The sequence below is a fragment of the Anser anser genome, assembly GCF_964211835.1.
Source record: "Anser anser genome assembly, chromosome: 2".
NCBI classification, from domain to species: Eukaryota; Metazoa; Chordata; class Aves; order Anseriformes; family Anatidae; genus Anser; species Anser anser.
Genome location: NC_139721.1, coordinates 105,866,494 through 105,891,894, shown reverse-complemented (window position 1 = coordinate 105,891,894; position 25,401 = coordinate 105,866,494). Strand labels below are relative to the sequence as shown.

The following is a 25,401-nucleotide window of genomic DNA, read 5'->3' as shown; positions in this document are numbered from 1 at the left end:
TCCAAACAGGTGCCATGGATCTCGGTGTAGAAAAAACACTGAAGAGGCCATGTGTCATCTGATAAGGGAACAGTGTTCTATTAACTCCAGTAACTGCTACCCTGAATTGTGGCTTCTCTTAAGCTGCAACCGGAATGATGCAGCAGTAATGATGGACAGATTTCATGTGCATCAACCAGCCCAAGACCACTTAGGTTGCATCTCTTAACTGGCTTAGATATAAGTAACAACTGTTTTGCTTATTGGTACAAATGTCTAGCTCTTATTACAAATGTCTTATATGGTTTCATCCAAAATTTTAGATTGCAGATAGTCATCTGTTTAAGTCTTGTACAGAGCAGTCATTTTTTTTTATTTTCCAGCAGGTCACTGCTAGAACATGATGCTCTGATATATAGTCAAAACAGCTGGGCTAGGAAGGCACAGACATGAAAACAGTATTACAAAACTGATTTCAAGAAATCCTGTCAGTAATGACGAACTGCATTCTGGCCTGAGGAGGTTCTACCTCACCGATCCTTTTCAGGCAGAGCTGAAATATTGCAGTCTGGTATCAGGTGCTCAATACCATCTTGTTCCACAGTGACCCAAGGAAGAAGAACTAAGACTTCATACCCCTCATCTTACTGATAAGAAAAATACAGCTTGAACCATTCAAACCTTTAGGGGAGTTGCGAGGGGAGAAAGTCTCTTTTGCTGGTCATTTTTGCTTTCCAGTCCCCATCCTTCCCCATGTTGTAACATGGGTGACCAGTCAGCTATTCTACTTCTGCAAGGTCAAAACTTATTTTCACCCTGCTTAGCTAAAGCATTTCAATTGCCTAGAGCTAGACTGAGAGCAGATGGGCTTTTTAAAATAGAGCTCTGCACAACATAATATACAAACTATACAAAGCAGTACTGCTTTAACCAGTGATGGGTTAGGCTGCCCAACAAGGCTGTGAAAGGCAGCTCACAGCAGGTTATTTCTGGCATCCCACATGACCATTTGGTATGCTTCTCTAGTGCCATACCACCCTTACATCCACCTGCAGAAAAAAATCTTGTGAACTTCAAAAGGCAACTCAAAAATCAAGCAGCAAGGTGCATTTAATCATGCAGGCAGTCTTCAGTGCAATTAAAGGTCTTTCAGTACAGGAATAGGAAGCTTGAAAAATCTCAAGTTCATAAGACTATCCCTTTTCCAAACAAGTTAGGATTTTTTTTTTTAAACCAAGCATTTTTGTAGGTCAAAGTCTAGTTATAACCACAAAACTTAGATTCCCAGAGAAAAATATTATCTACACCAAACCTGCCTTCCTTTTCTTGATGCCACATAAACAATAAACTGATCATTTCTAAGGGGAAAAAAAGGGTTTGGCTACAGAAGCAAATGCCTTTTCACCATCAAGAATGAAAAAATATAATTAACAAGATTGAGTTGTGTGAGAATGGTAGCTTTTTGCTTGTAACATACATAAGCCAGTTTTCATTTCACATGCATATGATGAATATACAACATGAAAATAATGGAATGAAGCTTGGTCAATCAATGTATGTATAGGAACAACTATTTTATTCCCATCACAGGTTGCATTTAATATGAATTAATCTTTAGGAACACACTCAATTTTCTGTTCTATTCAAAGAAAGGGCCAGACTAAACCTTATTCAAGGCAATACTTAGGCGAGTGTGATGGGATACATTAAAAATATGTCCCAATTTCAGATGACCAAGTATTTCTGCATATTTCACATTTTCTATTCCGCTTATCTTGTGAAATCACAGTTTTCTTCTCTTTTCAAAGCAGGCATTTCCTCTTAAAAAGAAATAATACTTATGTTTGATTACAGATGAAAATTAATCTCTTCAGAGAACAAAGTATGCTTTAAATCACTGGCAAATGGGAAAGGAGGAAAAGCAAAACAAGTTTCTATAGCTTTCATAACCATTATACCTTTTATTTACATTTAGAAAGATAAGTCATGAAACTTAAAACAATAAAACCAAATGCAACTTGTACAGAAATCTTTTCATTTTTTTTATTTATCACATTAAAAAATGAAACACACTATACAAATGGTTTTTCATAGCAGATTACACATGGGTCCATTCAGACTCGCTCTCAAAGTGCTGCCAACATTTATAAGTGCTGCCTGTGATGGCAGCTGTTTATCATATAGCCAATGTATTGATTTAAATGCAGTAGCATGCAACCCTTAAAGGAGAAGGGTTTGATTCCTTTCTGTTCTTAAATTAGGTTAAATGGCATTGGTGTCCATATTTACATACTTGAAATGTATCAATCCTGAGCAGTTCTGATGTAAGTCTGAGACTGGCTGATGGGAGTCCTGGTCTCAGTTATTAAAAAGGGAGGTCCAAATGGCAGCAGGGTAGCTGCTATGAAGTTCCGTTGCTTTCATTCTTTCCATCACATACCTATTTGCCGAGTGTCACACAGTCAGAAATTTTGCTAATAAAAATGTTAAGCCAAGTAACTGTAGGTGTCCTTCTCACCATCAACACGTTCCAAGTACTCCTTCTCAATCAGAATGTCAATGCATTTCTGTGAGGAGAAACAAAGGTAAGTGGTGGGACACTTAACAGAAACCCTCCGTGGTTGCTACGAGCTTTGAACAATTTTGGCCTTTGATTTTCATGCCAATTAGAAGATGGGAGTAGGCAAAGGGCACAAACCAAGGCAATTCACTCTCCTGTTTCTGACCACATCCATGTTGAAGACACTCCACTAGTCCACTGAACTGAATTATGCTTACTTGATGTCATTCCATGGTAGTATGCTCAGCAACTTGGTAGTAAGACAGCAAATAAAGAATTAAACCAAGATGTAGAATGCTTACTGTAACGTTACTAAAGATTGTTAAGGCAGTAACTAGTGGCCTGTTTAATGACTTGTCTATATGCATCTGTTTCAGCACTGGTGCCTGTTCATACGGTGGCTCTCCACTGGCTGTTCCAAGCTGCACTTGTCCCTCTGGGTTTTGGATGTAAAAACAAAAAGTGGCACCACTAAACCAACCAATCGGGAAAACAATTAAATATAATGCCCCCTTCCCAACATTTTTATTCTAGAAGAGATCAGGAAACTATTACAGTAAGCAGGTCTGTAAGCAGTGGTACTCTGAGAAGTGTGAGAGCAGGAACAAGAGGTAAGCCTACAGAAGGGGTTGCTGTATGCTGGCACTGGCGCATAAAAAAAAATAGAAAAAAATAAAAGCACTCAAGCTACTATTTTACCATTGCAAACAATACAAAATATAAATATTATACATTAGAGAAACCATATAAGAAATCTATTTCTGGTTAAAATATTTACTGATTAGTTACAACTTTGAAGCTCTGTCCCTACTCATCCCATCTTTAGTTTCCCTTTTTAATTCAGAAGCATGCATTTTATCTTCCTCGCTCCCAGAACACTGGTTCAGAGCAATGATTTTCAGATACCTTAATTACTGGAACTCGTGGCTTGAACCTTGAGGATAGCTGTGTTAGCACTTCTCCAAGCAGTTGCTGGTGTTTTAGAACCTTCCTCATTTTCATGATTCTTACAATAGCAGCCTGCCAAGCAAAGTCAGAAAGATGTGCTTTAGTGCATACAACTGGACTTCTGCATAGAATCACTTCACTTCCCCAGCAGATGTTTGCTAGCACAGAAGCATCACTACTTCAGTAGCAGATGGGGAGAAGTGTACCTACAAGTGCCAACTACTCAGATTTCATAACTCATTCTATATAGCATACAGTCATCAAAAGTGCTTTTGACACATGAATTTTTAGAACTACTCTGCTTAAGGTCAGTAAGGATGATGGTACCAACAGCAATTTAACCTTACAAAAACATTTAACCTTACTGTGACATTCTCTTAGTAGTACATTTATGTGGCAGGCAGGTGATTGATGCCCCATGCCTGTCACTGTTCAAGAGGCATTTGGAAAACACCCTCATTAATATGCTTTAACTTCTGGTTAGCCCTGAAGAGGTCAGGCAGTCGGACTCTAAAGGTCCCTTCCAACTAACTATTCTATTTTATCTCCTTCCCCTGCCCTCCTTGCTTCTCAAGTGGATTCCAAATGAAGTGATAGAAAAACACCTTCTAGTTCATTATGCCTATATATTACTGATTTTCACCCAGAATAGAGGTCTGGTGAGTGTATGCCTCCATGGAACCCAAACACTCACCAACATGTTAAAACTATGTGAAGGACAGTATGCTATCATGTCTTTCACTGGAAGCACCTTCAAGAGCTTTGTAAATACATTTTTAGCTCCATTCCACTGCACTGGAACTACACATTGTCTTTTAATAAAAAAATAAGAAAATCCCATAGTATGTTTCAGTAAAAGACTACAGGGTTAGAATTTCAAGTGCACTGTGTGGTAATATTCTGCAATAGTCACCTGAATCAGTAGTTTCCTATCTTCCTCTATATTTTTGTGTGTAGTTTCTTGCTCCTGCTTCTGTTCAGTCTTCATTGGCACATTGATGTTTACCCTTAATTTTTTGCTGTAAAGAAAAATAGAAGTTATTCAAACAATTAGCCTGTTCTCAAAACAAAACAAAAAACTCACCAAACTACCCACAATTACTTGAACAACAAAAGTAGACTGTCAGTTCCAAAAGATTTAAATAATCTCATTCAAGTTAAAAATAAATTAAAAAAACAATAACCAGAAAAATGGTGGGCCCATGACTATGTGCAACATGTATCATGCTGTGTTACGAGCGGGAAATAAGCCACAGCACCAGGGCACTCGTGAGTCAGTGTGTCCCAGTGCTTAGCCTGTCAGTCACACTTGGAAGTGCTGCAGCGGACAGATTCCATTACCTACTTAGCAGTCCTGTGAGCTGTAATTTGGGAGCCTACAATCCACACAATGCAGCAACACTCAAGTGTTTCCATTACTACACTGATGTAGCCGACAATGAATTCTCAAACCTTTTTTTATTGGTCAAGAGGAGAAAAAAAGCAGATGAAGAGGGAGGTACAAGGACAAGTTTTAAAATAAATGTTTCCTTCACTTAAGATCTGATCTTCAGGAAGTACTGAATTCCTCACTGAACGTGTGTCTATGCTCTGGTTAACATGATAAGAAGTCAGCACAGTGGTGAGAACAGCTTAAAATACACAAACACTGAAAACAACACTGGTTAAAGTAGGTAAGAAAAACTACTGTGAATCATGTTTAAGTTTTCACAGCACTTTCAACTCTGAAGTTCTAAAATGAGCCTGCTGATCTTCTCATGTTATTATGACTGGATGAACGCTTAAGTCTCTGGCCTTTGCTGTCACTGTACATTACTTTATAAAATGTAATGTCCTTTGCGGACTGCGTTTAGGTTATGCACCCCTGTAAAAAACAGCACAATTATAACTGGCAAGCAGCATATCTTGCCAGAAATAAATTATACAAGAATTAGATAAGAATCAAGGAACAAAATGGAGATCTGAAAACATATTAAGGCTTTGCCAGACTTTACGAGAAAGTCAGAGAGATGAAATCTTCTCCATCCCCTTACTAGCTGTCTTTAAGGCTGGTATATGGATCTAAATTTGTACTGGCACTTGAACCCTGGAGCTTTCATCCCGTGTATATATTTTACCCAAACTTTGAAAGCAGAGAAGCAGGATGCTAGCCATTCTATAAAATTGAAGTAGGTAGGCAGCTGAAGGTTTTCCTTACTTTTTATAACCAAGATACAGTTTTATTAAGGTATCTGGTTTTAACTCCACCTCATCAACATTTGCATTTTCATCTTCCAAAACCTGCAAGAAATAAAGTAAACAAACATTAACCAATACATTTTGCTGAATGTTAGGCATATCATAAAAAACAAGGAGTACTTACAAGTAATTTTGATTTCAACAGTATCTGTAGAACTTGTGCCAAGATATCCTACAAAATTACAGAAAATATTATCAGACAGACAGCTCCTTTCCCTAGCCTTAAATCCTCTAACAACAATACAGATTTACACTAAGAACTATTGAGTGCAGAGCACTCCAAAATGAACCTGAGAAGCAGTAAAAATGTAGTTAACATTAAAAAAAGTAGTCAGGTCCTTTTTGGGTGTTAGGACACATTCCTCTGTAGTAGGCAAATACCATCAAATTCTTTATAAAGACTAATTCCAAACAAAAGATCTTTGTAGTTGTTGTTCTATAAATCTGCTTACAAAATCGCTTCTAAGTATTAGAAATATTTTTCCTTTAAACCATGCAAATTTAAGTACCATGCCAGGCTTAAACCTCAAAAGTAAGCACCCTCTGTTTTCTGATTAATGTATTTTTCTCATCTTCAATACAGAAGTCTGTTCTGGTTACTGTCACTGGTCAGACTCCCAGATGGCTACACTAGTCAATGCTCTGTGCAAGGTTGCAAAGCTGCTATTTTAACACAGTGAAAATCTTCTGGATTTCATGTTGTTAAGTTTCATGTGAATGAAGAGGTTTATTCAGGTCCAACCATGATCTGGGCCAAATACTTATTTTTTAAAAAAAAAAAAATATATATATATATATATATATATAACAATGTCCATTTGCATTTATCTATCTGCAGGTATCTGCAAGCAAGCGTCTGTAATAAATGGTAACCCTGCAGCATACATAAGACTTCTGAATTTGTTGTAAATCATCAACAGCAGTAACTTACTAGATTCGCATTTCTGAAATCAAAATGTAAAAAACCCCACTGACTAGGTATTACCTAACTTTCCAGAAGTCCCAGCAGACTTGATTCAGAACTACTAGGAAAAGACAAAAAATGCTAAATAAACTGTGGATTATAAAGGCTACTTGGAAAGAAGAAGAAACCTTTTTCACAACAGATAGTGAACCTCTGATATACAGACGTTACTACGTTCATGTATATAAGCACTGAAATGCAATGAAAAACAGAAATGCGAAACACAATCATTTAGGAAATAAGATGTTCTCTAGGAAGAACAGTATTTAATATTAAAGATTTATGCAGGGAAACTGTGAAAACTTGATATGACAATTCAGCAGGAACGTACACAATTCACTCTAGTGATCAGACATGCTAAGATTCATTAGAAGATTAAGCAGTTATGATTACAGGAAAGTAAACCAGGAAAGTTAACCAAGAATAGAGCACATCTGCTCCTTCAGGACAGAAATCAACTCTGGCTTCAAGCATATCTAATCCCAGTTTCTTATGATAGCAGAAGAGCCCTGAAGACCAAAGAGTGCAGTTAAATGTGCAAAATCACTACCATTTTTATTTGGGTACTGTCTGTCAACTGCTGCACAGTGTAGGCATCTTCTGTGTTGTACTGCAGTAAAATTGCCATCTGGAATGTGGATGCCTACCAGAAACAAAAATCAGAAAATGAGAATGAACATACTTACTGAACTTGAACAGCTTGGAATTCACTAGCGTGAACACACATACTCGAATAACTGGACAATGGAAAATAGCCAACTAGCACTAATCATTATACAATACAGGAAGTCTGACTCTACTTATATAACCAGAACTCTACCTTCCAGCATTATCTAAACATAAACCCTAAGATAATGAGCACTGAACTAGCTACAGATACTTAATATCTTCTATTATGATGTCAAAGCTTTATCTTTTCACTTGTTAATATCAATCTTTAATTATTTTCCCATCACTCTCTGACTCTTACTCATTTAACCTTCATTAAAAACCTACACAGACTACTGAATTCATTCTCACAACCCTCTCAAATCTAACAGAATAATGAAAACAAATTTATAAAGAAGCAGCTATCAGTGGCTTATTCATGTCTATCACCGTTGGGTTAACATATGCTGATTACACAAGTTCAGAGTCTGAGATTATCTTGTTTCTTCTCACTGTTGTGAACTCCCCTCCTCTGCCTACTTTGAGAAAACGCAGACAGAAAAGCATGACATGCATGAGATCTTCCATAATACAGTCTGTTGTATCACATAACCCAGTTCAACAACCATTTAAACCCCGAGTAATATATTCACTTTTCCAAATCAAATTTCTTTTAAACAAATCTTAAGTATCATTACAGTAAATAAGTCAAACATATAATAAAGGTTCTATTTACCATAACACCAACAACTACCTGTGGAGAGCTAGTATTTGTTCACATTAATAATATCCAGAATACCTCCAATCATCAGATCTTACCTGCGTTTTTTTTTTCAGCCAGTAGCATTGTACACAAGTAAAGCTAATGAATGCTTAGTAGCTAAACACATACATATGTATACATGTACATGCACACACAAATGCAACAATTAATGAACCAAATGATTTAAAACACTTGCGATATATCATTACATACTGTTAATGAATATTTTGACATACAAATAAAACAGAGCTTAAGTCTCTGTATTATCTTTTAAAATTTGTATGGGTGCACAGGTATTCACATGAACTCCACTATTTCACCATCTACACACCTTGCCATTTTAAACACATTTATCTACACAATTATCCTTTAATGTTGGGAAAACCAGTTATCTCCAAATGAGAAGAGGTTGTACAGCTCATCTACAATACATAAAAGCAGTGGAGTAGAGCATGAATGCATGTCTCCAAAGTGATCAGCTGCAATCAGCCCTCTAAAAATGCAAACATCACCAAGTGTTTCTACCGGCACAACCTTATTCGTACCTGTAACGTGTATCTATTTTTGAAACAGTTGGTAACCAGTTCCCCTTTCGACAGCTGATACAACCACGTTAGTTTTCTTCCACTGTGACGACTGGCATAAAATGCAGTGAATCTCTGATAGCTCCGTTCTAACTGTATAAAAACAACAACATAAGAAAACCAAGAATATTATTTTTCTTCATCCTTTATTAGAATATGCTCTGTAACCAACACATGAGAATCAAATCTGATTGCCCTATACTGCAACGTTGTCTGAAATACAAAATATTCAGGTTCTTCTGATTGGATGGAAAATTTCCCTTTGTAATGAGTTTCCCCTTTAAAATGTCATTAACAATAAAACCCTTAACAAGCATCTAAATTTCATTCTTCCTTATGATATATTAGGTAAGACTAGAAAGGTGATTAAACTACCTTGATCCTCCACTTAACAGCAGTTGCTTCTCATGTTAAGTATTCATTTCTTGTCTAGTTTTCTGTTGAGTGCTTATCAAAAATAATGATTACAATATCCAAAGAATTTATCGGACAGAACTGAAGCAACTGCAACAAGAAGTTTCTTACATAAAATTATACAAAAAAATACGCTAACGAAGACTTGTTTCAGTTACTGTGGAATGTTTTGAAGAAAGCTTCATTAATTGTCTTTCTACAGAAGAAAGAATTTAGGTATTTCACATAATTTTCTCCCACTACCTTTACTCGCTTATCTTATTCCCAATGTCCTTCAGCCAAAAAGCCAAACCCCACATCCAAAACTTCTAGACAGAAAAGAACCTTTCAGTCCTCTCTGACACGCAACAAAACACGCACACACACCAGCCTTGTTCTTGTTTAGTAATCTCATTGCTCTAATGAACAAAGTGCAGCACCTTACCTCAGAGGGCAGAGCAAATGTGCAAGACTGCTGAAATGGCCATGATCCAGAACTCAGCACCTGTATGCTGAAATCCACTGAAAGAGAAGAATGCACATAAATAGGCTAGACTCCATTATCTTCCTTGCTTCCACTCACTGCTCAAACACGCAGTTTGTGTTCTAACACAAGAAATAGTTCTGTCTTGCTCAAACTAACACAATGAAAAGTCATTAAGCAATATACATTATTAATATTCAGACCACAGAACAAAGGAATTCATGAAGGATGACAGTACAGCTGGATAGGTTTAGGTTTGTGACACTCAATTTTCTCTCATTTGCAGAAATTGCCCTGCTTCTATCAGACTCCTCATTTAACATGCAAGTATAAAAAACTTATAAATGCACATTTCTGTGTGTAACTAAAACACAACACACAGCAAGAATAAAAATTATACATTTATATTTGTAAGACATATCACATAATTTGGTAAGAAATAAAAATACGAAACTAATGTAATCCAACAAATAATTATCAATTTTTGAAAGAATTTGATTCAATGCGCTTCAAATTAAAAACAAAAACAAAAAAGCCATAAACACACAAAAGAAAGTGATAAGGCTTTCTAACAATGTAACACAGTATCCTTTTTCTTAATACTCTTATAGAATTACATTTACTAAGCCAACATGTTGTGTTCAAAAACAAAACAGAAAATCATCTTTTAAATTTAAAAAAAAATGACAGCATTTAACTTACTTTCATTACATACCCAAATACAAGCTACAAAAAGCTATGAAATGCTATTAGAAGACAAAGTACAGACACGGAAGACTAATTTAAAAATCCTAGCTATCTTGGACAAAATAGTAACTCTAACCATTGGGGATTATGATAAGTCAACTAAATGTTTCCTTTATATAGTTAGCACGTAAACATACTACTTACAATCTAGTGGTTCTGAATTCGTCAGGTGCTTTTTAAATTGCTCATTCAAGTCCTTGCTTACACCAATATCTTGGAACATCCGTTGCAGCTTGGACGTATACTCGAAACCACAAGCTTGCTGTATTTTAAAAACAGGTATGTCAGCACAAGACAACACATTTGACACTGAAGAATGAAAACAAAGCATAGGAGCCTGTTTTCTTAAAAGGTGTACAAAGTTCAGTATTTCCTTTACTGAATTATAGATCCCAACTAAATGTGTTCTTCAACTTATCAAAAAGTGAAAATTTAGTTTAAAGATGAAACAAAGGCACACAATGAAACAGACTACCAAAAGATCACTAAATCTTATTTTGCTTGACATTGTACTAACAAATGAAATTAAGTTAATGAAATTAAGTCCTTCACTTGGACAACAATATCCATGTTATTTTTCAGATTAAGAATAAACTTTAACTCCATTAAACATACATGCATTACAAGTTCCTAAGAGGATAAAAAAATTAGAAATGGATGAGAACTAGGTTGTGTATTTTTCTGCTATACATAAAATAAGTGAAAAAACAAAGTGAAAGTATATACAGCAGTGATATCCAAGGTACTGTGAAGACGTGCAATATGGTAGATCTTGGGACAATCAAGGAATACTCACTTTTAGTTTAGAGATCATGCTTGCCTCAGCATCATCACTAGCACTGTTCTGATGTACAAGTCTTTTTGCCAGCATTTTAGCATAGAATTTTTGAAATACATCTTTATCTTCAATGTACTTGAAGACAACCATCTGGAAAAACCAAGGTAATTTGTAAGAAAGAAAATTAAGCATTTGTTATGAAAAGCTTTAACAGGACCTACTTCAATAACACTTCAAATTTCACAGCGTTTTTTTTTTGTTTTTTCTCCTTTTTATTTTTTAAATGTGAATACAATTTCAAATACATTAATGGTATATTCCACATAAACAGTTTTATTATGCATTAATATACATAGCACATATATATAACTATATAAAAACATAGTGTAGGGGCTGTTATGCGTATATATAAATCAACTAAACTAAGTGGAAATTCTACCTTGTCATTTTAAATACACTAAGTGCTCTGTATTAAAAATATGTACAGCGAAATACCATTAACAAGTCTCAGAGATAAAGACCATCACTGAAGAGCAAATGACATCAAACATACAAAGTAAAAGGTTTGATCTCATCTGACTTATGTGACAATTTAATATTACTAAGTTGTCAGACCTAAAACAGAAGAGAATTAACTATTTACAGATGTCTTACCACTTGATTGAGTGTATCTTCCAATTCTGCTTCTTCTGGATTCTTTGAGCTGTAATGAAACAAGTGAATTTTTTATGATTCCCCAAACTGCTATATTAGGCCAAAATAAAGAAGTATATGGAAATTTATTTCATAAACAAAGGAAAACAAACTGAATAGTTTTGGAATCAAAGACTCTCAAAAGAGGAAACAGCGTAATGAAATGAATGCTTTTCTCTTTACTCCACAAAATACACATATGCAAGCACTTCTAAAGTATGTGATTCTGAAACAATAGGATGAACTCCTGTACCATTAATTGCATGCGATTTCCTGATAGCCTGATACTTCTCAGGATATACAGGCTTAAATGTGGATCTCTTTCTTCCTGCTTTCTTTTCTGCTGCTAAATGCTATCTTCACTTCTTATCTTAGATAATACAGTGAAAAGGAAACAGCTCAGATAGCTGGGTCATGAAAGCTAAGGTGGCAACACATTGTTTTTCTCCATATCACGCTTGTCCATCAGGCATAACCCAAATCTAAGCTATAGAAGGGTTGTATGGTTTGTATCTATAAAAGGGAAAAATAAATCCTTTGCAGGAAGAAAAAAGGGATGGATGGGAAGTGAGAAGTGAGCAAGTTTTTCTGGTTTTGTTCCCTCCCACCCTAAAGTTGCCAGTGACAAAAACGACACCAATCCAGTATGAACTGGACTGGTACCAACTCAATTTATGTGCCGTTTAATTATTTGAAGCTAAATACTTTAATTAAGTTATGAACTATGAGAACTTAGAAGGCAATTTCTGTCCTCCTCAATTTCTGCCCAGATGGAAGAATACAGAGAACAACAGAAGGAAAGCAAGAACTTTAATGGAAAAAGGGATTGTGCTTCGTTTCTTTGCCACATGTATGTACTTCACCACTCAATTTTATTGGGGGGGGGGGGGGGGGGGGCACCTAGGACTTAGAATAGAACTTAGAAAAATTAGAACTTCATTTTCTATCAGAAAAAAAATCTTAATTCTTTTCTTATTTCCCACCCTCCTGCCATTCTTTAAAAAAGAAAAGTAAACTACATATCATCTTTAGGAAAGGCCCTACTAAGTTTTTGGTTGGTTTCTTTAAATTCAGGAATTGATATAATTAATTTTTCTTCAAATGTTATGTTCTCTTTCTGAATACACAAAAAACTTCACAGTCTAAATCGTTTTAAAACAAAAGCCAACCTGGAATAATAATTTGTCTTTGAAGACGTACCTTTTCTTTAGCAAAGAGTCACAGTATCGTGCCAGTAGCTCTGGGGATTTACTGGATGATTGAGCCATTTTTGTCACTGCATTATTATTTATAAATCGACCACAAGCCTATAAATCACAAAAGATAGTGAAATTTTGGGGAAACAAAATAAAAAATGGAGAGAAAATGGTTACCATATGCCATTACATATACTTACTTTGTCCAGTGCAGCCACAAAACCAGCATCATTGTTGAATGCAGACATGACTAAAGCATTGTATTTCTTATGGACATCCAGCACTGTCTGTACATACATTTTTGGATCCTGTAACAGAGAAAAATTGTTTGCAACCCACTGACTTTCTGCTTTCTACTTTCTCCTTCCTCTAAAAAGAAGCTACTCATTGGCAAGTTTTTATGGCAAAATGTCAGAAATATTAGAAATATTTGATGTAGCATTAAAAGTTTTAGATACTATTAGAGGTAGTATCTATCCAGACTAGTTTAGTCTCTGCTTCCAGGACTGACAATTATTACTGCAAGCTTTCATTTACTGCAACCAATGCAGAGTGTAACTATATTATATAGTACAAAAAACAGAATCAGTTATAAAACCAAAACCAGTAATTCTGCCATTGCAAATACTTTCAGGAAAGATATTTCCAGAGACACGAGCTTCATTCCAATCAGACCTGAGAGCTGGATAATCATAAAGTGGCAATTGTTGGAAGAAACACTCAAAAAAAAAAATCTGTAGCAAGAACAGTAGTGTAGTGTATCGCCAATAGGTACAGCTTAGTGCAGAAACCTCAGTTGTCACTGATAGTTAAAAAATTATCAGCTCAGCACCCAGTGGCATTCAAATGCCAACAAGCATCCAACTTTCAGCACTCAGAACAAGTCCTGCAATTACTGACCTCCGCATCTCAAAAAAGATGTAGTGGAATCAGTAGAAACAGTGGAAGGCAACTAGAACACCACGCAGACAGGACATCTGCTTTACATGTGTCTAAAAAGGCTAGAAGTCTTCAATTTGGAGATCTGAAGTTTAAAAGTGCACACTGAGCCAAGGTTTAGAAAATCGTGAGGATGAGTGAAAAGATGAAGGTTCACCAAATACCACATTTTAAAAGTGCAGGGTACTTGATGAAATTAATAGGAAACAAGTTTAAAACAGGTAAAATATGTAGTATCATTACGTGTAAGGTAGTGAACTTCTGTACCTTGCTGCCACAGTAGACTGTTGGAAGCAGAGATTACAAGGGGGTCCAAAAATGGATTAAACAAACTCAAAGGACAGAGTTTGTCATAAATAAAAGGATTGGGCATGGAAGTACTACTGTTAAATCCCTACCATAAGAGTTCTGGATGCTGGGAACAAATAGCAAAAGATGGGCAGGGTTACATCAGGATCCTGAAAAACATTTCCTACTGCCACTGAAGACAGACACAGACTATGCAGACCACCAGTCTAAGCCTGTGCTTAAAACATAGAACTGACAGGTTATTGAGAATCTCGTCAGCAAGAAATTGTGAAGAGAACCTGAAGGACATTCAAAGAGGAGTGTCCTGTTTACAAATCCAAAACAGATAACCAAAAGGAACTAAAAACAGTAGTCCTCTGATTGAAGAGCAGTCTGGTTAATATAGTTAATGGAGTTTAAAACACAACTCAATCAGCAATAAGAATCTAAAATACGTCAGATGAGTCAACTTGGTATGGCCATTAACCCCACTGACTACAGAGAAACTGAGACACATTTGCTCAGCTGTTAGTGTGTTTAGACACAGTACAGATAAATGAAGTTAGACAGAACCAATCCTACCTAAATGCGACCGAGGACAAACAAAACAATGATTCAAGTAATACAGTGGAGTAATGGATATTGGAAGAAAAGACAAGATGGTTCCCAAGGAAAACCAGCCAGAGTTACGAAAATAAAGAACAAATATACAGAAAAGGAAAAAAAGATAAAGGTAAAGCACATACATTTAAGAAACAAGAAAAAGTGCTGTGATAGAGGTTTTTTTCCCTCTCTCTCCTTTAAGTGGCTGGAGTTAGAAGAATACATATAAATCTCAGGCTTCCTCACTCTCGAAGACAAACTGCTGAAAAAGAAGCTTTTATTTTTCTGGGAACTTCAAGGTCCAGGTAAAAAGAAACCTGAGAGTGACAACTTTTTGAGGGATATGTCTACTATGGAGCATATCCAATCTCAAATTTTAAGTTGACATCTATGAATGAAACTGAAGACTCCTTAAGTTGCTTCATGGTTCATAAAGCATCACTACTGCTAAAAAGCTAGGCGCTTAGAACTACAGAAATGAAACTACAGACATGTAAAACATTTTAATCTCTGCTAAAACCTATAGTTTTTACTGCTGTCCATGCAGTTATTACAGACTATTGTTTTAATATTTACTAGTATGTTCTATTGCTAGTACTATTTCAAGAATATCTGTGACCAATAACTGGTTAAAACTGAACTATGTCCGAAATCAAAACTTGAACCCAGTTTTAAACAAAATTTACCAGAAATCTATGTTCTATCCCAATTTTGCTTTGTGCAATGCCTTTTTTTTTTGTTTTTTGATAGTTAGTGTCATATTGTCTATGTTCAAAAGGGTTAAAAAAGGTTTTAAACAACTTCTTAACATTGCTGAGATCAATACAAAATTAATCCTGGAATTGTAATGTAACAAAATCAAGAGGGCCAATTATATGGCTAAATGAACACAGTGCTGTGAAAGAAGTGACCTGCTTCTTACATTGCACCCTAACCAACCATTTCAGTTGTCATCTTGTTTCTTCCTTTACCATTTCTCATGCTTTTCCAAACAGAATGAAATAATTCACCAAAATACTAAAAACATACTTTCTTCGAACTGTCCCATCCAAGTCAGAAGTCTACACAACAATGAAAAAATAGAGTACACTGGAAACAATGCTTCTTGTAACAAAAATACTACACTTAGAGTGGACTTCCAAGTATGTTGTATTTGCACAGCCAGCTTTCTGAGCAGTATGACATCCTGACAGAGCCAAAACTCAGAAAGAAAAGAAACCCCAGAAACAAAATAAAAACACAGAAAAGTAGTAATAACAAGTAGTAATAACACAGCAATATAACTGTTGTTCTAAGCCTACCATAAACATCTGAGAATTGTCTATTCTTCATAAATTTTAATGAGTGAGAAGGAAAAAACATGAAAAATGAAGATTTACACTATAGGAGGGTTTCTGATGTAAATTGGCAGTAACCATATACAGACTTATTTTAATGGGATACTTGCGTTTAGAGCAGCTTCTCCACATTTTTCTATTGCAGCTAGACCTTGATTATGAATGTGGGTTTCTAACAGCTTTTTTAGCTCTCCAAGGCCATCCTGGATTCGAGATACAAGGTTATACATACGTCCCAAGTCTGAAAAATAACAAAACAAAGCCAATATCTTTTATTTGTACTAGCTATGACTCCAATTTTTCATTTATAAATTGCCAATAGGAGTTAAACATTCATTACATGCAATTGCCATTGTAAAAAGTCAGAAAAAAACAGCAAAAAATTCTGTATAGTAAACTTTTCCACTAACCTGGAAAGCTAAGAGTTCAAGAGAAAACAATCTGTTAAATATTAAGACACATTTTACATTCACAGTGACATCAATAAGAAAAAAAAGGAAACTTCAGTTACAGAAATACATTTACTTCTGATTTCTAGTCTCCATACATTTAAATAGGTGTAATGGTTTAAAAATGGAATTAAACGTTCTTATTTACATGAAGTTTTGAAGTGATGCCTTTAATTAGGACTTGCATTAGAGTTACTGCTAGCTGTGCCAAGAACACAGAATTCTCCACTTGATCACCATCCCTTAGATCTTATTTTGAACAGGACTGTTTTCAGAGACATGACATCACTTGTAGCCTATTCTATATTAACATTTCTATTTGGGGCAGCAACAGTGGAAATTGCAGGAAATTTAAGGCAAACCATCACACACCGAAGAGACCTCTGGCAGATACTCTGTAACATTAGAAACCAACACTAACAGTGTTTAACTATCTGATTGCCAATAGAATATTTAGAATTAGATTAGAATATCAATTGATTTTCTTTTACCTCAAGGAAGAAAAAAAGGTTTTGAAAATCATCCCCACAGTATAAAACTACTGAGGGTAGAAAGAAAATCGGGCATCATTTCGCACATATCAAAGCTTCATATTAAATTATCATCAGTTTTTGGCCAGTCACTTAGTAATTTTGGATATCGTCATTAAAGACGGCATTGTTCTTACTCCTTTTAAGCAGGGCAGATTCTTTGTGCTTTCTAAGTGCAGGACTCAACTTCTCCCCATCCCCTAACCACCTTTTGTTTCATTTAAACAAACAAAAAAAACTCTCAAAACCTTTATATTGGCAAACCAGGTACACAAAAACACTTGGTATTTCTAGTGAACTTGCCCTTACTGAACAGACACTTTAGTAAAACAACAAACCATCAAATGAGTTACTATAAAGAAATATGGATATTTCACCTCACTGAACTGATCTTAAGGTTGTCAGCTACATCTAGCTATATTCTAAAAGTATAAGGGGTTCTCTTGAAGGCTTAGGAGCAATGTATTACCACCTTCAGATTATTAAATATAATGGAGCAATCAAGTAGCGGTATTGCTACCTAACACTGAAATATAACACAGAGCTTGATACCTTTAATAGAAAAGCAATTACACCTCTATTCAGAAGAATTTCCATATAATGCTTTCAGTTCCCTAGAACATTGTGAAGTTTTTAATTTTTGTATTGACCATTTTTGAAAACTGAACAGTTTTTCCCCCCTCTGAAAAATCACATTCTCAGTGTGATGTTAAATTTTTATTACTACCCAGGAATGCTTTTCCTTTACCTACAGAATTTTATAAAAGAGATAGGAAAAACATGCACATGTTTAAGTGTAACAAACTGCTATCCTGCTCAGGGGTCACAGGTTGCTCTATCAGGATGTCTGTATTGGGTGAAATATGGAAGAGATGCTACAAAACAAAGGACCATTTACAATGTAATTACTCCTAAATTATCTTAGGGTCTGTTCCCAATAAATATAATTATTTCCTATAGGTGTAATACTGATTTGAGTAGGTTAACACATGAAAAATATGCTCTTACAACCTAACTGGCTGCACAATGCAATTAAAAAGTTAGAGAATACCAACAGGTGTGACCTGCAATACAGCATGCTTAATATACTTCGCTTAGGAGGACCTCAAAACCTGTATGCTTTCAGGAGCAAAAAAACATAAAGAGTTCATCAAGAGCAATCAGGATTTTATTATGAGTTTAAATAGCCTATTGTAGATTATCCTAACCATACCACAAAGTTTAGGTCCAGTGCTTTAAGAGCGAACTGATTAAAAATTGATATTTCGTTCTTTAACCACTATCAAAATAAAATGTTTCTACTCATGAGACTTCAATAGGGCCAAGGAACACTACTGTCATTTGAGTAAGTGAAGCCCGAAATGAGAAAAGGAAGCATTTTGAAAATGAAGAAAATTCAGGCATTTTAAAACACTTCATCAGTCTTTGATATAACTCAAGTGAAAGTTAAAGAAACACACCAAAAATAAAACATAAGATGGTACCCAAGACTCAAGATATTTTTTTTTTTTTTCCTTTTCACACCAGGAAGGCTTCCTGAGTCCCGACAAGTTTTCTTCTTGATTGAGCTTCTGCTATTTCTATTGTCAGAATATATTTATGATGCCATTTTACTATTCAACACCTATCTATATAAAAAAAACTCTCCATTATAGATTAAGGACATTTATTAACAAACAAACAATATCTGTCCTTCAACGACTACTACAGGACAAAAAAATCTTCTATTCGCATCTGTAACAGGTAACTTCTGATCTACTCATCATGTTTAATTGCCCTGTTTTGAAGTGTCTCTTAGTTATAAACATAATCATAGTAATTATGCACAGTTGCTCTTTAAGGTTGATATGTAGAGTCATAGTTGCAATGCACAACTGTCAAACCAACAGTATTATCAATACTAACTTACTACATCTCTTCAATTCTGTCATTTCTTTATAAGCAATGTTTCAGCTATAGAGCCTTATCTTGATTTCCTATAGTTTTAATTAATTCCTCTATTGCAAAAATTCCGAAATACCATTCTTCTTCATCACCTGCATTATTTGACCCTAGTTTTGACTATTTTGTGCAAAGCATTAACTCCTGAAGAAACTCTTAGTAATCAGTGCAAGTGATAATTTCTTAGAGATAACCAAACTCTTAACTTATTTTAGAGGAACTACTGAAGAAACCTTTATGCTGTTTGTTCTCTGTGAAGGCATAAACTTAATTCACTTGATTTTAGCTGTGAAAATGAGTCTCATCAAGTAATAATTTGTACCTTTGTGCTCTATAAGCAGTTCTATTTAATATTTTAGAAGCTACTTTTTATTTCTTCTATTCCTTTTTTAAATTCCATACAACTTAGATTTTAGAATTCTCATTGCTGACTCAGGAAGATCCATGTAATAAACTGAAACAGCTGGTGAGACTACTAATCTGTTTTCTGTCTCAAGACTCGTGAAAGCTTCCGTTCCTGCTGGAAGAATAGCTCAAGTGCTCTTGAAGCCATTCCAGCCAAGCTAAAATTAGTGCTGTTTTGCCTTAGTATTTAGGATTGGAATGGACTTCTTGAGGCAATATCCTGAACTGTCCCAATTTAATCAGAAGTTGTTTGTTATCAATTTGATGTCTATCTTTTATCTTAGATTAAGGAAAAAAAAAAAAACACAAAAAATCATGTTTAGCTATCAACAGAATTTATGTCATTCACAAACCATCAGGGAAGAACTCTCAAGGCTAAAACCAATGTCTTAATTGACCTACCTTCATTTTTGTCAGCATCCAACAAATTCTGAAACTCTGTATGAAATATTTCCAGGTGTTTTTCAATAAGTACTTGCTCACATTTCCGTGCTAATTCATCTTGTGTGCTCTCATGGAGATATACTTGAACTCTACGCTGTTCTTCAAGAAGACGAGCTTCAGCCTACAGGAAAGAAAGATAGGCATGAAACCTGTATGTAAGGCAAAGATCCAATATAGCAGAAAACAGATGTCTATTTAGTAAATTAATCTACAAAACAAACAAAAAATGCCTAATCTCTCATGAATGCAGTGCTATGGTACCCTCACTGTAAGTATTATTTTTCTGAGAATCATAACATGATCCCTTCCACACTACACTATATATGTATGGAATCAATGTCGATGTTGATGATAATATCATATACTGTTGAAAAGGGGGAGAATCACAATAAAATTGTCTTCCCTTATGATTCTGAATAAGAAGTTTTCAGATGGGAATACGTTGTCAGAGAAAGCCGCTGGCATGCAATTCTTGCAGCTTCAGCATCATCAAGCTCTCCAGCTACAGTTTGTGCCTGCACAAAACTACAAGGCACAAAACTAGAATTTAACAGTACACCCGTTATAAACTTATTTGAATGTTCTCATATACATTCTTAAACAGAAAAGCTTCCTAATAATCTACAATCACTTTAAACTGTGTTAAAATTCTAAGTGTCATTTGAGAAGCACTACTTTATTCCAAAATGTAAAACCGAAGGGTTTTTATATAACAATGACCTCTACTTTGTTTGTAAAAGTGTTAAAGATTCCCTTTGGAAAACACATGTAAGAGTAATATGCTATTATAAGGTATAATATAAGGATAAGGTACATATGTCCCTTTATCAGCCCAGATTATTTAAATTAACGTCACCAAGATACTATTTATCCCCAATCAGAACTCAATGCACAGTGCTTCCATGGGAAAGTCAAGTGTAACATGTAAAGTGTAAATAACAGATTACTTTTCCTAGTTTATACTTCCAACAGATGACTTAAGATGCTCTTATTCCAGGATGACACGTGACTGATTGACAACTTGCAGCTTTTCACATCAGTGTTATTTATTAATTTTCATAACAGAAAAGAATTGTATCAGGACGTTAGTAATAATTATGGAGAGTACTATTCTGTTCTAGGCATTTAAGTGGCATGCATGATTACAACACCCAAACAGAAAAAATTACGACAAATATTGTAAGACAGTTTTGTGTAAGTCAAAAAATATGTTAAGAACTCCTGACATAGTGAGGTAAGAAAAACTGAAGAACAAACCTATCTGAATTTTAAATAAATAAATAGTTCTGATAATTTGCATGACCTTTCCAGTAGACCAAATAGACCAGATAAATCAGTCAAGACAATTTATTCCAGTAAATAAATTTTTAGCTTCAGTAATTCCCCTTTCTGGAAGGTCATATCCCTTAGTTTGTATCATTTTGCAAGCTTTTACCATTTTTGCTAGCTCCATTTAAAATGCTCCAATAATGACATTTACTATAGAGTCTATAATACATCTTCTTGAGTTTCATCAGTTAAATCCCAAATCAGTTAGAAGACACTAAGATAGACAAAACTTCTTATACATATATACAATATACATATACACCATATATTAGTATACGACTGATCAGACTTGCAAGGCTACATGCATCCTTGCTGAAGATTTCCCTTGCCTTCCAATAGCTTTCTATACATTTTCAGCATCAACTGAAAAGCAAACATTAAGCTTCAAGCAAAGCAAGTTGCTCTTCTGTGCATTTTTCAAGTTTTTAAGATCGCTTGAGGTACTACTAAGTTTGTTCTACTTGCTACTAATCCCTACTTCTTGAAATAGCAATGACCTTCAGACAGCTTTTTACTGCCCTGTACCAAGAAACCCTGGATGAGCCATTCATTCACATTATGAATGACTAAAATTCCCTTACTCTGTTTTTGTATCTATACCTGTATCTCAGAAGATAAAACAGATTGTTAGAGGATGAAAGTAAAGACAAACTGAAAGAGAAGCACCAAAAATAATGAATTCAACATCAACAGAAATGTAAATACAGAAATGCCTGAGAACAACTGATGCCAGGCAACTCTCCCAATACACTGAAAATGGGATTCGTTATACTGTAATATTTCTAGGAGTTCCCCCCCACACACCCTTTTTTTTTTTTTTTTAATTATTCAGGAAATCATTAACTAATGCCAAGAATCAGACGTTTCTTCTGTGGCAAAGAGCTCCACAAAGATGTTACAGCAAGAGACATGACTGCTACATGTACCTGCATACTGCATATTCAAAAAGCTCTGTTTTTTAATTAAAAAAAGGAAAAAAACCTCTATTCAGAAAGCAAGGAAATGTACTAAATATATATATACATACATTTTTCAAATTCACTAAGACTGACCCAATAACCAGGCTGGAAATACAATTTGTTTATCCAGGTTGCTCTTAATCACCCTGTCTGGAATCCTCCAAACGAGAGAGACCAAGAAGAGACCAAGAATTTGAACCTTGCTTCTGTTGACCAGAGTGACTATGTAGGGTTCACTAAATGAAACTATTCTGAAAGAACGAATGCTGATTAATGATCTACTTCCTCTGTGGAGGCCAGCTTGCTCAGGAAGAGATTTCAATAATGTGCTAACACACAAAGTTCCTGGTACAGGAATAGCAAGCTTGCAGATCTAAAGCAAAATGATTATTCTGGTGTCAAATCCTCAAGTCTAACAAAAATCTGTATTTATTTTAACTTCCTTTTCTGTTTTGCCGATTAAGAAAGTTTCAAATTTTTGTTTTACTTAATGAAAATCACTAAGGAGACAAACTTCAGACCAGATAAAAAGTAAAACATAGAAGCATATCACCTCAGGGAAAAGAGCTAAATTGTTTTGCTTCTGTAAAATAATTGGCATTTAAGAAACTAGTAATAAAAGTCAAAAACTTAGTATTGCTTTAACTCTAACCAGAAAATAACCACAAAGCCATTAAATAACCTACCTTCTTCATGTACTCTGTGACTGGGTTCTGTTGCAAGAATTCAGTACTTTCTCGTGTATAAAATCTCTCCGTGTCAGCAAGAAACTGTGATTCAAATGATTCTTTATAGACTGTTAATGTAGGTCCTTTTGCAAATGCATCATCTTCATTCAGTCCCAGCTCCACTACAAAAAAAAAAGAGCAAATATTAATAAAATTGTCTTTTATTAAATCGCCCTTTGCAAGTAAACAGGTAGTCTCCTAACTGACATGAAGGTAATAAATTGGGACAGTATCAGCACCACTTTTTTTTTTATTTTTAAAAAAGTAGTATATATTTATAGCATTTAAAAGCAGCACAAGGACATAAACTCCACTCTCTCAAAATATAGTTCAAATCCCCCCTTCCATATTTTCCCCTCTTAAGAGTTACACGTTATATGCATACTTATTTTTAGTTATGAAACCGGTCATTAATCTGCATGGCAAAACTCTCAACTTTATGCAAATGGGGAAAAAAAATCCCACTCTGCTCTGTAAACTGCTACACTTTCACCCTTCTGTTTTTTCTCTAAAACCGATTCATATGCAATCAACATTATCATTTTTGCTTTCAAACTTTACAAATATTTATTAACTGTAAATATGCATTCAGTGTCTCTACATACATGAAGTTAAACTTCATATTACTGTATTTATTTTACTCTAAAACGATATTTACTGAACATCCAAGGAGAAGAGACAGGAGTCTACTTCTGAGTTCTGATAGGGGATTATCATCACTATTTTTCATAAAGAAAATAATTAAACCTTAAAGATATCTCATTTACCATAAGATTGTACAACTCCACTGATCAGCCTGGTATTGATAGTTTCACCATTTCTTTCCTTTTCAATCAGTTTCAACACAGCATTTGTTACCTTTGAAAAGAGGGATTAAAAGCAAGTCAAACAGAAAAAACAGCTGGTAGGTCCAGAAGGGTATTTAATCAGGAACGTATTCTTATGTTAAAGACAAGTCAAGATCCTTGAGAACAAAATTTAAGGATACCTGAATATATAAAATTTCTACAGACATCACTGAGAGTATGCCACACCTGTAAGTTCTACAGTGTGATTACAGTACAATTAGTGGTGAGCTATAAAAGGGTATGAATGTGCTTAGGCTTTTTTGTTTGTTCCCTTTTATTTACTTCAAATGTTCCTTTTTTTTGTTTGGTTTTTTTAAATTCAAAAAGCACCCAAACCAAACTTCTGTTTGCTTTATACCTGAAATACAAGAAAACATTGCAATAAGAGCTAACTAACCACCTGTACTTTAAAAGAAAGCTATTGTTCATGCTGATGGATACCGTGGTATAACTGCTGCTCCTTTACACTGAAATACAACTAATACTTTCATAATACAGTACATCTTTTCATCATAAAGAACTAGTACATAAGAGTGAAATATACATAAACACAATATTTCATTGTGATAGAATCATCTTGTTTTATATTGTACTGATTCACTAATTAAAAAATATTTGTTTGACTTGAATCTCCCAGGCATCAGAGTAAGTTAAAAGATCCATAGTAACATGAGATCAAAATCTGGATCAAAATCTCAGCCTCCTCACTATCTGTTCTCTCAAAATCCTGACTTTCTCAAACCTTAAGGCATCACTGTCAGTATGTACTCCTGCCTGTCCTGCAAATATTAGAAGTTGTTACTTCATTTAAGGCTAGCTTCATTAAATAACACCAAGGATCCTCTAAGGAAAGAGATAACGGAGCAGTGTTGATATCAAAGTTCAACTACTAAAAACAAATAAATAAATAAAATTAAGGCAAGGTTAATTCCCTCAAAATATTTTATCTTCCTAACATCACAAAAAAGGAGCAGAAATCTATTTTATTTTCTGGGGCTTTTTTGTGCCCCTAGTTCTCCTTGGAGCAATCACCAAGAATATATAAAATTAACCATCTAAAATAATGCTATAGTCATACAATCTGTACACACATACATGTATGTATATAAATATACCTGCTTATTTAATGGCCTGAATAAGCAGTCTCTCCAGGTCACCAAGGCAAGCTAGAGGAAGAGAGGTGAAAGATGGAGTTAAAAAAAAAAAAAAAAGTACTTGTACACACACACAGAGTGTAACTCTTTAAGGAAAATTGACATAGTACACTAAGTAATCAGGACTTATTTTTACGATTATGTTCTGGCACACAAATTTCTCATGCAATAAAACTGTTTCACAGAAAAATTACCTTTTGCTTTACTGCTAACTCTACTTAAGGTAGAGTTACCTAAGGTGTCCCCTTTTCTGACAGTGATCCACTGCCAGCTCTGAAAAATAACAAACCTTGCATATTACTTTGACGTTATACTGCTTTTTCTGTTAATGATTTTCAGGCTGGCACAATCCCTTAGTGCTAGACTAGTGAAAGGTAGAAGAGTGGAGAAGGAGGTAAGTAAGGATATCAACTGTTTTTCTACCCTACACAAAGTTATTTTAGTGAAACAGTAAAACAACACATTTCCTAAT

At 34.9% G+C, this 25,401-nt stretch overlaps 1 protein-coding gene across 4 annotated transcripts in view; it reads right to left on the bottom strand.

Moving 5' to 3' along the window:
- Window positions 1-1,910: 1,910 nt before the first annotated feature.
- The window catches only part of CUL1 (cullin 1), a 49,465-nt gene continuing 25,974 nt past the window's right edge, over window positions 1,911-25,401 (bottom strand). For all 4 annotated transcript variants that reach the window (XM_083825658.1, XM_083825655.1, XM_083825656.1 and 1 more), the window contains 18 exons: window positions 24,891-24,941; window positions 23,695-23,785; window positions 22,886-23,049; window positions 19,870-20,032; window positions 16,253-16,383; window positions 13,176-13,283; window positions 12,980-13,086; window positions 11,741-11,789; window positions 11,105-11,236; window positions 10,453-10,570; window positions 9,523-9,599; window positions 8,646-8,777; window positions 7,240-7,332; window positions 5,850-5,897; window positions 5,685-5,767; window positions 4,401-4,506; window positions 3,446-3,559; window positions 1,911-2,546 (listed from right to left, as the gene is read on the bottom strand). In XM_083825658.1, coding sequence (XP_083681784.1) covers window positions 2,466-2,546; window positions 3,446-3,559; window positions 4,401-4,506; window positions 5,685-5,767; window positions 5,850-5,897; window positions 7,240-7,332; window positions 8,646-8,777; window positions 9,523-9,599; window positions 10,453-10,570; window positions 11,105-11,236; window positions 11,741-11,789; window positions 12,980-13,086; window positions 13,176-13,283; window positions 16,253-16,383; window positions 19,870-20,032; window positions 22,886-23,049; window positions 23,695-23,785; window positions 24,891-24,941 — 1,848 coding nt within the window. In that variant the 3' untranslated portion in view covers window positions 1,911-2,465. The remainder of the gene's footprint in view (window positions 2,547-3,445; window positions 3,560-4,400; window positions 4,507-5,684; window positions 5,768-5,849; window positions 5,898-7,239; window positions 7,333-8,645; window positions 8,778-9,522; window positions 9,600-10,452; window positions 10,571-11,104; window positions 11,237-11,740; window positions 11,790-12,979; window positions 13,087-13,175; window positions 13,284-16,252; window positions 16,384-19,869; window positions 20,033-22,885; window positions 23,050-23,694; window positions 23,786-24,890; window positions 24,942-25,401) is intronic.